Here is a 16,486-nt window from a genome sequence, read left to right as displayed (position 1 = left end):
TTCAGACACAACATCTTTTTTGGGGGGGTTCGCTGGGTAGGGGTACTCGGGAGGACATAAAGAAAATGCCTCTCATGCAGCCGACTGCATTTGGTTGGGGATGTGAATGGGGGAAGTACGGGCGCTGCAGAAGCGGTGGGTTCCCAATTAGGATTGGCGAATGCAGCAGGAAGGGCATTATGGGCACGACGGGCCTGTGTTTGTCTTCTTGGTGGCAGCGCGACACTACTTGTGCTTGCCACCTCACCAGCTTGAACTGCACTTATGGGACTCGCCACGTCACCAAGTGTTACTGCAGTGCTGGTTTGACTACGACCGGGGTGTACTAGGCCGCTGGTGCTTGCCAGTTCAATAAAAAGCTACCAAAAAAACTGTTAGCGATCGCAGGGATCAGGCCTGACTCTGCGAACGCTGCAGTTATGCGTTTAGTGTTTTGTAAGTGACAGTGATCGATCGATACTGCACTTGGGTGGGCTGGGCCGGGCGGAGGGGCAAAATGCAGGTGCTAGCAGGTATCTGGGATGATCCCTCTAACTGCGTTTTTGGGAACCCTAAACTGCTGGGGACGCCAGTATAGATCTGATCGGATCAGATATTGATCCGTTCAGATACTATACCACTAAGGGAGGCGTATGCTGCGTGCGTGGGTGTTAGCGGTACTGGCGCTAATCTGACGCTGCTTGGGGCTGGTGCTTGCCAGTTCACCAAAATACTACCAAAAAAACTGTTAGCGATCGCAGGGATCAGGCCTGACTCTGCGAACGCTGCAGTTATGCATTTAGTGTTCTGTAAGTGTCAGTGATCGATCGATACTGCACTTGGGTGGGCTGGGCTGGGCCGGGCGGAGGGGCAAAACGCAGGTGCTAGCAGGTATCTGGGCTGATCCCGCTAACACTGCGTTTTTGGGTACCCTAAACTGCTGGGGACGCTAGTATAGATCTGATCGGATCAGATATTGATCCGATCAGATACTATACCACTAAGGGAGGTGTATGTTGCGTGCGTGGGTGTTAGCGGTACTGGCGCTAATCTGACGCTGCCTGGGGCGACGCATATCACCGCCGGGCGATCAGGGGGCTAAACCTTTATTCGGTAATAAACGGCGGGTGCCCTGACACTATAAAAAATAAACAAACTAACCAGCGTCACCCGTAACAGTTATACGGTGATCAGTGGTGAAAGGGTTAACTAGGGGGCAATCAAGGGGTTAAAACATTTATTAGGTAGTATATGGGGGTCCCTGTCGCTATAAAACGCTGACGGCGAACCTAAATATTTAGGTCCCTAACTAGCGTCACCAGCGACACTAATACAGCGATCAGAAAAATGATCGCTTAGCGACACTGGTGACAGGGGGTGATCAAGGGGTTAAAACTTTGTTAGGGGGGTATCCTAGACCTACAGGGGGTTAATACTAACTGTCCCAACACTGTAACTGTCACAAACTGACACCATGCAGTAATCAGAAAAAAAAAAAAAAAGATTGGGGGGGTGATCGGGGGGGGGGGATCAGGGTGTTTTGTGTGTCTGGCATGTTCTACTGTGTGTGTGTAGTGTTGTGCACTCACATACCTGTCTTCTCTCCTCGGGCCGGAACGGAAATTACCGAGCCGAGGAGAGATGACATAATTTCCTTTGCTGCTGTTTAGCATACAGCAGCAAAGGAATGATTCGATTGGCCGGCGGCGATCGCGAGGGGGGGCCACGAACGGATGGCCTCCCCTTCACCTCCGATTGCCGTGGGACAAAAGACGAGCGCCTCGGGCACTGGGGGGGGGGTCCGATTGGACCCCCCACCCGCGGAAGGCAAATCACGTATATGTACGTGATTTTGCCTGTCCGTGCCACCTTGCCGACGTACATCGGCGTGAGGCGGTCGTCAAGTGGTTAATAAATATAAAATAAGTATGAGCATAAGGAAAGCGTCCAGCGCTTCCTACCAACAAGACGGCGGTCACTCCTCTGTTCACAATACGTCACTCGTCCCTCGTTCAACCCGACGTTTTGTCACAAACGTGCATCTTCAGGGGCGTGAATCAATAAAATCTGTCTACCTGCTAAGCCTAAAGGGAGGCTTCTCTGACTGAGTGATGCCTGATATAGTGTAGGCTCCATGACCATTTCTTTTCATACATCAGGGGGACACCGAGCCATAGTAGTTACTATGTGGGTTATAGGCCACCTTCAGGTGATGGACACTGGCACGCCCTAAGACAAAAAGTGCTCTCCCTATATAACCCCTCCCACTACTGGGACTATCTCAGTTTTTTCGCCAGTGTCTAAGGTGTTGGTCACGAAGTAAAGATGTGCTGAGCTCCTCTGCAGCAGTCCTTGCTGGGGCTAGCTATGCAGACGGATCCATTCAAGGTGTCTTTCTGGCCGAAATTGAATGGTACCTGTGAATGCTTCTCTTTTGAGTGCTGGACCCCAGAATCCAGTACTTTTTGGTATTAAGGACATAAAGTTTACTGCTGGTGGTGCTATTGCAGGTCCAAGTTTGTGGGTTTCCTCTAGGATCCCCGGCTCCTGAAGGTTTAACGGAACCCACCGTGAAGGGTGAAGATTGGGTCTGTTGGTTTACCACAGAAAACCTTGCGGTGGGAAAGGTAAGTGGAGATTTTCTAAGAAATCTTTAAAAATTTTCTTGTGAATTGTCTCCTCTAAAGTAAATGTTATGCCTATGTGTCACCACTGGGGGCTGTATGGAGCACATACCTTCTCATGCTTTTGCTCAGAGATCACGCTGTGTCACAGAAGCAGCAGACTTTTTCTCCAGCCAGCAGGCAGACCTCCAGTAAGTTTTTGGGGGGTTTTTGCTTCCTCCAGACACCCCTACTTGGGCTGAACTCTTCCCCTCTTCATGAGGCTGAGTATAAGGGAGAACTGAAAACTATCGGCAATGCCATTTTCTTTCATCGTCCCTACACGGGGCGGCTTCCAGGTCTCCTCCACACCATCCCTCCCTCACTCACAAGCCTATCCCATCGGATCGAAGGCCCGTGCTTGCACGGGAAAACTTTGTAAAAGAGAAAGGAGGGGGGGATGTGATGCGAGGTGGGCACGAGGCTTAGCGTGGCGTTGGCGTCGGTGTTCTCCAGCGCGGGAGTGTGTTTGTTTTAAAAAAACAAACTCCATTTGAGCTGGCTGCAAAATTGTCGCAGAGACATGAGAGCAAAGGGAGCATGAAAGAGGTTTTGGTCACACAGGCATTTTCTGCTTAACACATTTACTATTTGCATGAGGCTGAGCATTAATAGCAGCGGCAGTGGCTGGACTATTGCTCAAGCAGTGGATGCGATTTCTTCTGATAGTACCTCTGCTTTGTGCATCAGGCTAAGGTCAGAAGGGGGGCTAAAACACCCCCAAAATAGAGCTAAAAGGGTCCCCCTCAAAGCTCTGGAAAGCCTACTCATCTCTACAAATGGCGTCCTCCCCTGAGAGGGAGTGGCTGGTCAGAATGAAAAATCGGGGCCATGAAATGTTTGCAACTGTTTTCAACATTGCAGCCCCTGTGTATTTTACCAAAAGATCTTTTTTCCCTCAGCCATGATGGGTTTAAAAAAAAAAAAAAAAAAAATAAGTTTAGCGACTTTAATCGTACAGGTTTCCTTCCATTGCCCAGTACCCTCAGACTGAGGAACTAGGGGTGGGAGAAGACTAATCCCCTCAGGGGACTGTGGTGAGGCTCGTGACTCCTCTTCCGAGGTGTCAAATGTGGGAGAATCAGCTGGTTTCAATCATCTTAAGAATGTTGGCGCAATTTCTTGTATGGTGCGCTCCACATTTATGCTCCCTTACTGAGTGGGTTTGCTAAAGCCTCCTCAAACTGTGCATGCCTTTTCCTGTCCATTTATTGTTGGAGAAAGCTTTTTCTTTCGTTCATTGACGGGCACAGCACTTTAATCTTGACCTTAGGGTTATATCACCACCTTTAGGAGAGGACTAGGCAGAACGCAACAAAAAAACAAGCACAGTACCGCCCAGGGGACAGTCCTACTGGCTGTAACCCCTCACTCTGCTCCCAGCAGCTCAGTTTTTTTCTGCCTAGTCTAGGAGAAGGACCTCCTTGTGGGTACCAGTGGTCTTTGAAATTTTTTTGCTGTTTTTGTCTTCTCTTCTTGTGATCTACAATCAACAGCCGGGCTGGGTGACAGGCTGGATAATATAGATCCTGGTAGTCTTCCCCAGCCTGGCCATCGAGCGCGTGCAGACTTTAGCTCCGCGCTGGGTCGGCCGCGACAGGCCCCATTCTGATCCAGGGCGGCCGGTGAGTGATATGCTCCTGATATGACCTGGCTTCTGCTGTCCAGGTCACAGTGTTGCCATGGCCGAGAGCCACTCCGTACTATGCGGGAGATGGGTCTGTCCATGGAGTGCGTCCAGCAGTCCCTGCAGGAGGTGTAAGTATGGTTCCATCTGTTTAGGCAGGATGGAGCAGCTGGGCACTCTCTGGGGGGTCGTTTTACCTTTTTGTTTTTTACCTTCGTTTGTTCCCCTCGTTTTTCTCTTCGTTTTTTACCTTCGTTTGCTGCCATGCGGGGGGAATGGTCGCCACGGGAACCATTGCCATTTTCCTGTAGCTGTGGCCATTTTCTTGGAGCGTGGAGGCCATTTTCCCGGCGCACTTTTGTCCTGAGGCGGCCGGTGCCCATTTTCTTGTAGCCACGGGGGACCGTTTCTGTTAGTTCTTTAGCGCTGGGCGGCTGTTTAAGCCAGGAACAGCACGACACAGAACACCTTTTGGTTTGGACACCGGCAGAGGGGAGAACGGACAGCAGCACAGCAAAATGCTTTGGTCAGGGTGGTAAGTCCTGCTGGGGGGGGGCGGGCCCTCAGTCTGTGGCAGCTAAGAGGGTAGGCATTTTTTGCCTCTTGCCTTAGGTCCCGGGTGACAGGTGAGAGTGGGGTCAGACATGGCGTCGGATGCTGGCGCTTCTTCCCCAGACACCCCTGTGATAGCAACCAGTTGCCCTGCACCTGCGGTGCCCATGGACGCTCTGTCGACGGTCCTGGAATCAGTTAGTTTCTAGGGTGGAAGCGGCATGCGGGCGCAAGGTGGGTAAACCATTCCCCTGCCCCCCCTCCCCCCGTTTTCCGGGGAAAGCTCTGATTCAGACTCGGGCCCCACTGTGGCAGACGGCCCCTGTTCTGCCGCTTCAGAGGTCGCGGACCATGACAGTGAGGAAGCCTCCGCGTCCGTTTCAGCGCAGGAAAAAGCGCTAGTGGGAGCACTTATCACGGCGGTGCGGAATACCTTAAAGATAGAGGATACGGCTGGGGCATCTGCAGATGTTGGTCCCTTTTGGGTCCCACAAGCCTGTCCGCACCGCTAAGGTGTTTCCCTACCTAACTTATTTCGATAAGTTTATTTATAAGGAGTGGGAACACCGTTGACCCCCCATTATCTAGGTTAAATAAGGTGACCACGATTCCGGTGGAAGGGTCTTTCAAGGACCCTGCCGACAGAAGGGCCGAGGCAGTTTCAGAGTCCATGTTTATGGTGGGGTCGGCGCTTCGGCCGGTGTTAGCCATGGCTCTGGTGTCACAAACACTTACTGAGCTTCCTGCGATTTGCGGTTGGGTACGAGCACTACCAATTTGTAGCTCTTCCCTTTGGCTTAGCGTCGACGCCAAGGTGCTGGCTCCGATTCTGGCGTTGCTGAGACAACGAGGGATCGCGATTGTGGGTTACTTGGACGACGACCTCCTGAGAGCAGCTTCTGCCTCAGAACTAAGGCAGGATGTGGCGATCACCATGCAGACTCTTCAGGAGTTTGGCTGGGTGTTGAATCTCCAGAAGTCGGTGTTGCTGCCGACCCAGCGCCTTTGGACTCCTCAAAGGCGAGAGTCTTTCTTCCATCAAGCAAGCTGCAGACTCCAATTCGCGGTGCGGTTACTGATGTCCCGCAGGTGGTCGTCGCTGCGTTTTTGCATGCGAGTTCTGGGCCTCATGGTAGCCACTTTCGAGGCAGTACTGTATGCTCAATTCCACACTCGGGTCTTGCAGAAAGAGATCCTGTCCAAATGGGACAAGTCTCCGACATCCCTGGATTGTAAAATCCGGATGAGCCAGCTAGCCAGGGCTTCGCTTCTCTGGTGGCTGAGGTCCCCGGCCCTTTGGTCCGGGAAATCGTTCCTTCCTCTTCATTGGACGGTGATCACGACGGACGCCAGCCTGACCAGCTGGGGGGGAATTTGGGGCATCTGGTCAGCCCAGGGTCGTTGGACGCAGGAAAAATCCCGCCTGACGATCAATGTGCTGGAGCTGCGGGCGATCAAGCGGTGCCTCTCCACATGGTCCCAGAGGCTGCAGGGTCGTCCGGTCAGGATCCAGTCGGACAACGCCACGTCAGTGGAGTATGTCAATCAGGGAGGGACAAGGAGCTCAGTGGCAGCGCTGGAGGTCTCTCACATCCTATAGTGGGCAGAGCGGCGCGTGCCGGCTTTGTCAGCCGTGTAGAAAACTGGCAGGCGGACTACCTCAGTCGTCAGTTGCTGGACCAGGGGAAATGGCCACTGCATCAGGAAGTGTTTCGGCTCATTTGCCTATGGTGGGACATGCCGGATGTGGCTCTTCTGGCCTCTTGGCTCAATCGGAAGTTGCAGAGGTTTGTGGCCAGGTCAAAGGATCCCTGGGCGGACGCGTTGGTGGCCCCATGGGGGCATTATCGACTAATTTATGCCTTTCCCCCTCCTCGGGCTCCTCCCCTCGTCTGCTGCGCAGAGTGGAGGCCGAGGGGATTCCAGTGATTCTGATTGCCCCAGACCGGCCTCGGCGTCCTTGGTACGCCGACATAGTACGAATGGTGGCGGATGTTCCTTGATGGCTGCCATTTCTCGGTGGATCAGACAGATTGTTGTTCAGGCTTATGCCATAAGGGGGCAGGCGCCTCCCTTTCCCGTCACAATGCATTTCTACCAGGCCAATCGGTGCTTCCTGGGCTTTCCGGCATCAAGCGTCCGTTTCACAGGTGTGTAAGGCGGCTACCTGATCGTCAGTACACACTTTAACCAAATGTTACAAGGTCGATGTGGGTGCATCTTCGGATGCATGTTTCAGCCGCAAGGTTTTGCAGGCGGCCGTCTGAGGTTGCGGCTCCTCTGATGGGTAGTTTTTTGTTGTGGGTGGAGTTTCTTTTTTCTGTGTTCTCACCTCTCGTTTTTGGCACTGCTTGGGGATGTCCCTTGGGTCAAGATTTAAGTGCTGTGTCCGTCAATGAACGAAAGAGAAAATGGGATTTTTGTACTTACCGTAAAATCCCTTTCTATGAAGTTCGACGGACACAGCACCCACCCTTCCTATTTGTACTGCTTTTTGATGAACTGAGCTGCTGGGAGGAGAGTGAGTGGTTATAACCAGTAGGACTGCCTGCCCCTTGGGTGGTACTGTGCTTGTTTTGTTTGTTGTGTTCTGCCTAGTCTTCTCCTAAAGGTGGTGATATAACCCTAAGGCCAAGATTAAAGTGCCGTGTCCGTCAATGAACTTCAGAGAAAGGGATTTTACGGCAAGTACAAAAATCTCATTTTTGTATCTGAGAGGATCTCCCAGATAAACATTATTTTTCCTCCTAAAAAAAGTTTTATACACTTTATCCTATGGTGGAGGAAATTCACTAAGAGTATACCAGCAGTTAACGCTGCTATATCCTCTGTGAATAAGGGCTTTTGTTCGGCTGACAATGCTCAAATGCTTAGGCATCCAACGGATAAAAAGTTGGAATTCCTGTTAAAAAAAAAAAAAAAACACCTTTTTTCTCTGGCAGATTGAGCAGCCTGCGCTGACAGTAATTGCTTAATCGTTGTGAGGCCAGTTTAACAGGTGTTCAAGGTATCCTGCTCAGCAGGCCCAAGATCTGGCAGCTTTGTTTCCAATAATTGCTTTGTGAGTTTCTATTGTAGAACCTCCACAAGGTCCTCATGCAGGTGCTTGCTTATAAACTAGCCAAACGCACAACTGCTGAGATCCTACGGCCACATAACCCTGAAAGCGTCTTATCTCAGAGGCTAAGCAGGGTCAGGCCTGGTTAGTACCTGTATGGGAGACCGCCTGGGAATCCCAGGTGCTATACACGATGCTGTGCAAATTGTTGCCAACACAAACAGTTAAACGCATGAGTGCGGGAACGCACGTCAGCGGTGGGTAAACTTACTTTCACCATGCAGAAGCTCCTGGCTAATCTTCCTTTTGCGGTGAAATAGCTATTTGAGGATGTTTGGATAATTCATCCAAAGAAATTCTAGTGGGAAAAGTACTTTTTGCCATTTTAAGTAAAGGAGTAAATATTTTTTAAAGCTCCTTCTTTTGTGCCAGGGGCATCAGCCTCCAGGCAGTCACGATGGCTTTCGCCGTCAGGTTCAAAAGGTAATCCTCAGAATTAACCCCAGGGACAAAAGAGGTCTTGGGGGAGGAAACCTACAAGATACTGAAGCCTCCTTATGAGGAGGCGCCCCGCTCGCTCAATAGAGGGGGAATTCTTCTGCAGTTCTCAAGGATCTGACAGCAAGACGAATGGGGGACTTCCTCAATAGCTCCAAGGTACAAGCTGGAGTTCCCAGAGTTCCCGTCTCCTCGTTTTTTCTCAGATCAAACGTTCCTAAGGATCCAGGGAAAAAAGTCTTTCTCTCAAGCATTGGACCATTTTATTTTTGGCAAAAGTGGTCATGGTGGTCCCCATGTAAGAGCAGAGGTTGGGGTTTGGTTATATCCAAATGGACATTCTGGATCTCAAAGATCCAGACTACTATGGCTCTGTGTCCCCTGATGTATGAAAAGAAAATGGAATTTTTAAAACAGCTTACCTGTAAAATCCTTTTCTTTTGAAGTACATCATGGGGCACAGAGGTCCCTCCCTTCTTGGTATACACGTGTATTGCTTTGCTACAAAACCGAGGTACTCCCAGTAGTGGAAGGGGTTATATAGGGAGTGCACTTTTTGTCTTAGGGCGTGCCAGTGTTCATCACCTGAAGGTGCCCTATAACCCACATAGTAACTACTATGGCTCTGTGTCCCCTGATGTACTTCAAAGAAAAGGATTTTACAGGTAAGCTGTTTTAAAAATCCTATTTTTGCCCGCTAATCTAAGGTGTATACAGTTATACAGGGGCTAGTTAGCATGGGGATGGGGTCATTGGGATTACATTTTTTTTTTTTTCAAGGTATATTTATCCTTTGGACCTACGCATTACAGTCTTGGGCTATTTACCACATCACAGTTCCCCTGCCCCCCTTCATGTCACAATTACACTTTCTTGTGCATGTTCCCTACCCTGCTTAGCGCCCCCCCCCCTCATTTACAGCCATGTTTTTACCCCCCTTCATAGCACTGTCCCTGCCCCCTCCTTATTGCATTGTCCTCAGCCTCCCATTTTTTTTTTTTTTTTTATAACAGCAGCATTTCATAGCCGCATTTGAGACCTACCTTTTACACAGGGCAGGTCTGGACAGAGGGCAGAAGTTGTCCAACTCTTCTTATCAGGCTGGTGATTGGTTGCTATGACTGCCCAGCGTCCTAGCAGCCAGCTCCTGCCCTCTGTTCAGACCTGCTGCTTCTTCTGTTCTCTGCCCTGCAGAGGATGATAGAGGATGGTAGTGCAGCAGCTCTGGAGAAAGAAGCAGGTGAGGTGATGTACATGGCGGCCAGGACAAAGGAGCGACCCAGCTTCCAAATGGTGGGACCAAGGTCTGCAATTTAGTCATTCCTGCTCTGTGGTATTCCCCTTCGCTCCTCCCGTGGCTGCTACATAAAAGGTTAAAGTGGTGTTCCGGCCGAAATTATACTTTTTAAATAAAAATACCCCTATAATACACAAGCTTAATGTATTCTAGTAGAGTTAGTCTGTAAACTAAGGTCTGTTTTGTTATTTTATAGTAGTAGTTTGTTATTTTATAAACTTACAGCAGGCTGCGGCCATCTTAAGTCTGGGCATCTGAAGCCAGACTGTATTTCTTCCTGGATCTCATCCTTGCAGATCTCGCACATGCTCAGTTCAGCACAAGCAGTGTAATAGGTTTCAGGTCAGGTTTCCATAGCAACGGCAGTGTCAGAGGAAGTTGCCGCCCCTTCCCAGAAGGCATTGCAAACAGGAAATGATGCAATGGGCTGCGGCCAGGGAGGAGGAAATGAAAAATGAATACAACAGATATACAGTAAGTGCTGAGAAAATTTTTTTTAAAATATCCAATTCGTTTACAGTGCACAGTTTAGTGAGGGATGCTGAAGAGTTGTAAAAGTGGGTGGAACTCCACTTTAAGTAGGGAGCGTAGTTGAGGGGCTGGTACAATTAAACCCTGAAAAAAACGGGCTTTGACTTGCAAGGGAGAGGGGGGGCTGTGCTAGAGAATTGACGCTTTCTGGAGTGACTGTTCCTTGGCAAGTTCAGAGGCACATTGCAAATAAAAAGTTTATGGCAGGGAAAATGATTCTAAATGCTTAGCTTCATACTTGATTTTTCAATGCTTTTACAGTTTTAAAGTAGGAGACACGCTGTCTTGAAGGAAGGTGTCCGTGTGGTGCTGGAGGGTAATACAGTTAGTTTGTAACTGGTTTGCTTTAAGACTGTCTAGTTCATTCCGCTTTGTATAACCCACTTTTTTTTTTTTCTTTCTTTTAAACGCCTTGGTGGCCGTAATTTATTGCTTTTAATGCAGTGAAGAGGAGGAATGCCTTTGCTGACATGTATATCACAGTGTGACATGATGAGAAGGCTGTGTTGTTTAATTACTGCTGCTGAATAATTCTAATACTGGTAATAAGTTCTCTGACAAGGGTACCCATAAATCAAGTATAATCTTCTAAGTTAATCCTTCCAGGGAACAGAGCCAAGAAAATATTAGCACATGGCAAATATCTGTTCTAGAAGAAGACTTGCTCCACAGCAAGTGGAAACACATCTGAGTTAATTTTACTAATCATTTTTTTTTATTTTCCATTCAAAAAGCAGAGAAGGCAGCTTCTACAGGAAAGCCGGATTCTCAACCTGTGTCCTCCCCCAAGAACACCCAGGATACATTGAAAGAGGCCCCCAGCGAGCCGATCCAGGCTGAACCACTGGCTAAATCACAGGAGTCTATCGCAATCGAAGGATGCACGGATGATGAGGGCACAGAAAGCGGAGGAGAGGGTGTTTATCGGGAGAGAGACGAGTTTGTGGTGAAGATTGAAGATATAGAAATGCTCAAAGTAAGTTTTTTTCAAACTAGGATTCAATTATTCTTTCTTTATTTTGCTTGTTAAGTTCTCATAAGGCAATCTTTATAATTTTGATAGGAGCGTCTGTGTTACCTATAGTGACCATAGAACCGCTGTTATAGAAGAATTAATTCTGTAATGAAAATACATACATGTTTGGCTTCTGTAAGCAGATATTTTATACATTAGACTGAGTGAGGTTGAGTGCCCCAGCTTTGGTAAATCAACCCCAGTGTTTTCATATCTGATGTGCACTTAAAGTGGAACGCACACTCTCAATCAACAGCAACTATTTTTATTGCTTGTGTTGCTAGTATTCTTAAATACATAGGAAGATATATTTATATATACTTGTTTTAAAAAAAAAAATGTCATACATCCCAGGAGTCTTCAAGGGGGTAGGAAGGGGTTTTCTCAGCTAGGCACATGCTCCTGTCTGCATGCCTGAACTAAGGGCAGATGGATTCCAAGAAGTAAATGCTAATTTAATCCTCTGCCTTTACTCAAGATGGCCATGGCCAGAAATGCTAGGGGGTGTTTTTCAAAGTGATTTATTTGCATAATAAAATATGGATTGATAGACAAGTTTGCTTTAAATATTAAAGTAGTTCTCTTTTTGTGTTTTAAAAAAAAAAGTACATTTTTGTTTGCAGGTAAATTTTATGTTTTGCAATGCCAAGTTCCTGCAGACTCTCAGTACAGCTGTTACTGAAGATCAGGGATGCTGAATAAACTGAGGGTGCTCACCAGTGTCCTTGCAGTTCATTGAGAACTAGAAGCCATCTGCCACTGTGGAAGACGGGACTTAAAGTTCTTTCATTAATGGAACTCAAAGTGAATGACACGGTTGTGTGGTGGGCGGAGCTTTTAAATTGTGGGTGTGGGGAGAGGATCCCCTGCCCGCTCTCATAGTGGGCTATCGGAGGGGTGTGGTGCTGCTGCTTTAGTAACATGATACACCCTGAATAACGGTGAAACATGTTACTAAATGTGGATTAAAGTGTTTGTGAAGCCAATATTTTTTTTCTTCTATAGTTCCCTCTGGTATTTAACAGTAAGCTCCCCAGTGGATGTCATTTATAAAGATATGCCATATAATAGCTTACTTCAGAGCGCAGTTCGGCGCTCAGCTGACTGTCTGCTGGTCTCCTCTCCCGATCTGATAGCGACAGGGGGAGGTGCTGGGAAACCCCCGCTGACGTCAGCTGAGGAGGGGAGGAGACCGGGGGGCAGTCGCGTAAACACAGAGCGGCATTCTGAAGTAAGCTATTATACTGCATATTTTTATAAATGACATCAACTGGGGAGCTTCTTACTGTTATATATCATAGGGAACTATAGAAGAAAAACACTGTTCTTTTTAGTGCAGGAGGGGAGGGGGGAGCTGACAGGCAGGGAGGGGAGGGGGGAGGAGGACAGAGGGAGACGGACACAGCAGAGCTGACCACAGTGACTGCTCAGCAGCCCTGATATATCATGGTCAGCGTACAGGGGGGAGAGTATAGCCAGGCAGGATCAGCCAGGTGTTATAGGGGGCCAAATGACACAGCACAAGCACTGTGCTGTACAACATGCTTTAAGGGAACAGGATAATTATTTTTTGGGGGTTAACAAACGCTTTAAGCCTAAAAACTTATAGCATTTTTGGTGCTCAGATGCAGTGTAGTTCCGCTTTTTAATCTCACTAGCCTTTACATTCAGTAAATTATTCATTACACATGTTGCCATAACCTTGGTTAATTCCCCCTCAACTTGCAATGAGAGAGATATGGAGGCTCATGTTGCTGTGAAAATCCTACAAATTCAAAGAATAAGGCTGGCTGCACTCTGAAGAAAATGCAAACACTGATAACTTTTATCCTTCATCTGGACAGCATGAACAGAGAGTCCCCCATCTGGGACCTCTGCTGACATGTTTCTACTATAAAAGTATAACTAAAGTGCTGCTGTCAAACTATTAGCAAGAAAGTTCTTTGTTGCAGAAGAGACATGCACATTAAATATCTTTAAAAATTCACGCTAGAGCAAATAACTAAATAAGCAGCTACTTCATAAACTGTGATACCAGCTCAAATAATTAACAAATAAGTAACAAACAAAAAAATCCTTTGGCATTAGGTATAAATATACCAAGCATGTATAAGTGCAAGTGCAGCCAATTAGTGCATATAAAGTGAAATTGCAAACATACAGACCAATCAGGTTAAATTGAATTTTACATGTTTTTTTTTAAATTTGGTTTAAATTTTGGTTAAACCAAAACAGCCCATAAGGTACAATCTGAAATAAAGGAGTTCCAAGAAAGTGCAATGTGTGCATAAAAGATGGAAGGGAATCTACCACCAGGCATTAAAGTGGATGACCTGCAAGACACGGGCATAATGAGCTAGTATGCATCGCATACTAGCTCATTATGAAATACCTTAGAACAAAGCTGTTGCGATCCGCTGTGAACTGGCGATGTGTCTCTAGAATGTTACTTCCGGGTTCGCGGACTGTGATTGGCCGTAGCCGCGACGAAGTCACTCCCGCATGGGAGCCGCTGGTAATGGCACATCAGCTGAAGAAACGGTACGTACGAGCCATTTCTTCAGTGCGCATGTGCCGATGACGTCGGCACATGCGTATACAGTGAATATCTCCTAAACTGTGCAAGTTTAGGAGAAATTCATGGTACCTATAGGTAAGCCTTATTTATAGGCTTACCTGTAGGCAAAAGTGGTTGTAAAGGGTTTACAACCACTTCAACTGTTGCCAGACACCTCTTTCCAGATCCATAAGACCAAAAATTTATAGAGGTCAAATATATCTCTGTAAAGAGAAATCGACATCCAGTGTCCAGCAGAGATGATTTTTGCGTAACATTGGATCAGGACAGATTCCTGTCAGAACACAATACCTCAGCAGGGGAGATCGATGTAGTAACATTTGATTGTTAGTGCAGAGACCTCAGCTGACCGTTTTTTTGTTTTTCGTTCAACCATCTGGGTTAAACGGAAAAAAAATTGTGTGTACTAGGCTTTAACCAGTCTGCTTGTTTGTAAGCAAACCATGTGATATACTGTATATAATTGGCTGTTACTGTGATTACATGATCTGGAAACGTTCTAATTGTCTAAGGATTGTTAGAATGACTGGATTGCTGTTGGATGCAGCATGATCAGAGCTAATGGTACGCTGGGCTACTAGTCCTCCCGTACAACATTTATTAATGTATCCTAAACGCGCAATTTTGGTGAGGAACATAAATATAAAGATTATAGGAGTCAGATGGTTAGGAACTACACCCAGACCTAACAAGCCTGTATATAATAAATTTATTTTCTTTTTATTGTATTTGGTTATCCCCAATGCCCTTTTTGTCTTCAGTGTGTAGAACAGCAACAGAGCTAAATTGCAATTTTTATATCTGCACTATCCAATGAGATTGGTTATACCACAAAATTTCAAATACTTATTTGGCTAAATTCTGGACATGGAGCTGTAAGTCTCATCTCTCCTCTTTCTGTGATTTCAGGAAGCATTGCTTACTGGCAAGGAACCTCCGGCTATTTGGAAAGTCCAAAAGGCCCTGCTCCAGAAATTTATCCCTGAAATTCGAGATGAACAGAGGACCTTCGCTGCCACAAACAGTGTAAGTTTTATGTCTAGTACAGACCGGCGCCATCGTAGCTCTCATGTGTTACTTGGTTTTATCCAATCTATATCTGCAACTTTCCCCAACTAAATTGTATTACCCTGATTTCTTGTTTTCCTTAAGGGCCCTTTCACGCGGGGGGCGGCGTCGGCAGTAAAGTGGCGCCATTATAAGCGTCGCTTTACCGTCTGTATTCGCCCGCTAGCGGGGGGGTTTTACCCCCCCGCTAGCGGCCGAGGAAAGGGTTAAATACCACCGCAAAGCTCCTCTGCAGGAGCGCTTTGCCGGCGGTATAGCCGCGCTGTCCCATTGATTTCAATGAGCAGGAGCGGTGAAGGAGCGCTATACACTCCGCTCCTTCACCTCTCCGAAGATGCTGCTAGCAGGACTTTTTTTCCCGTCCTGCTAGCGTACCGCTCCAGTGTGAAAGCAGCAGCACTTTAGGGTCAGTTTGCAGGCGCTATTAGCGCAATAGCGCCTGCAAACCGCCCCAGTGTGAAAGGGCCCTAACTAAATTATATTGATTATATAGACTATAATGTTGTAATTTGCAAAGTAAACAAATTAAGTTACAAAAAATAAACAGCTAGGGCCCATTCACATTGGTCAGTTCCATAAGCATGTTGTGGTGCCATTCACGTTCAATGGCACACCAACGAACTAAGGCAACACACCTCTGACGCAAAAGCATTGCAGAGCAGCACCACAGGCCATGAGAATGCATGACCGTATGTTGCATTGTGCACTTTAGAACAGGAGGTGCATGTTTTGTTAACATGCTGCCTCGCCGACAACCATGCACTGCTAGAGACCTCGCTAATAGAGAGGAACTTGTTTATGGGAGAACGCATGATCTCGTCTATGTGACAGTGCTCAGGCCTGAGCAATTAATTCTCAGACCCAATTACGGTCAGGCCAGGTGCCGCAATGTCTCCCCCCCCATCTAAGCATCTCCACCGGTGCTTGGACAAACTGGAATACTACCGCAGGGAGGTGTGTTTTTGGGTTTGTCCTGAATGGCCAAAGTGACGGTATCTCTCTGACAGATAACTTGGCTGTGCTGAATAGTTGAAACCTTTTTTAGTGAATCTTTTGTAAACTACTTGTGTTTATTCATTTGTTTCTCCATTATTTAGTACCTTGGTTACTTTGGAGATGCCAAAACAAAATATAAGAGAGTATATGTGAAGTTTGTGGAGAATGCAAACAAAAAGGAGTATGTGCGAGTATGCTCCCAGAAACCCAAAGCAAAGGCTACACCCGCTCCAAGGTATATGTACTTTCTCTTCATGCATTTGCATATGAAGAAAATGGTCACTAGTTTCTGTTTCAGAACTGTCTCTTTTTTTTTTTTTTCTTTTATTAAAAATGAAACCCCATTATATGCTGAACGGGGGTGGGGGGGAGAGGAGGGAGAGAGAGAGATCTCCGTTTATTCCCTTCTCTCTAAGAACAATGTAGACTCAGCATGGCTATTTGAGTATACAAGGGAGGTTGCACAGAAGCATGTTGAACAGTCTTGCATATGACTGGAAGTGTAATAAATTATAGCTTAATAAGAAGTTGAATGGACGTCGCTGATTTCAGTGAAATGTTCCTTCCACTGCATTAGCAAGACACAAATTTTTATTTTTATTTCTGTTGCTGGGGGTTGTACTT

The 16,486-nt window shown here is 47.1% G+C and overlaps 1 protein-coding gene across 2 annotated transcripts in view; it reads left to right on the top strand.

Moving 5' to 3' along the window:
- Positions 1 to 16,486, top strand: part of QSER1 (glutamine and serine rich 1) — a 138,090-nt gene that overhangs the window by 86,351 nt on the left and 35,253 nt on the right. Inside the window, exons 5-7 of one of the 2 annotated variants that reach the window (XM_073604475.1) lie at positions 10,943 to 11,181; positions 14,708 to 14,824; positions 15,964 to 16,097. In XM_073604475.1, coding sequence (XP_073460576.1) covers positions 10,943 to 11,181; positions 14,708 to 14,824; positions 15,964 to 16,097 — 490 coding nt within the window. Of the gene's footprint in view, positions 1 to 10,939; positions 11,182 to 14,707; positions 14,825 to 15,963; positions 16,098 to 16,486 lie in introns of both variants that reach the window. The other variant, XM_073604474.1, reaches the window with a different exon arrangement.

Source organism: Aquarana catesbeiana, linkage group LG11, assembly GCF_042186555.1.
Source record: "Aquarana catesbeiana isolate 2022-GZ linkage group LG11, ASM4218655v1, whole genome shotgun sequence".
Lineage (NCBI taxonomy): Eukaryota > Metazoa > Chordata > Amphibia > Anura > Ranidae > Aquarana > Aquarana catesbeiana.
This window is presented reverse-complemented; position numbering and strand designations above follow the sequence as displayed.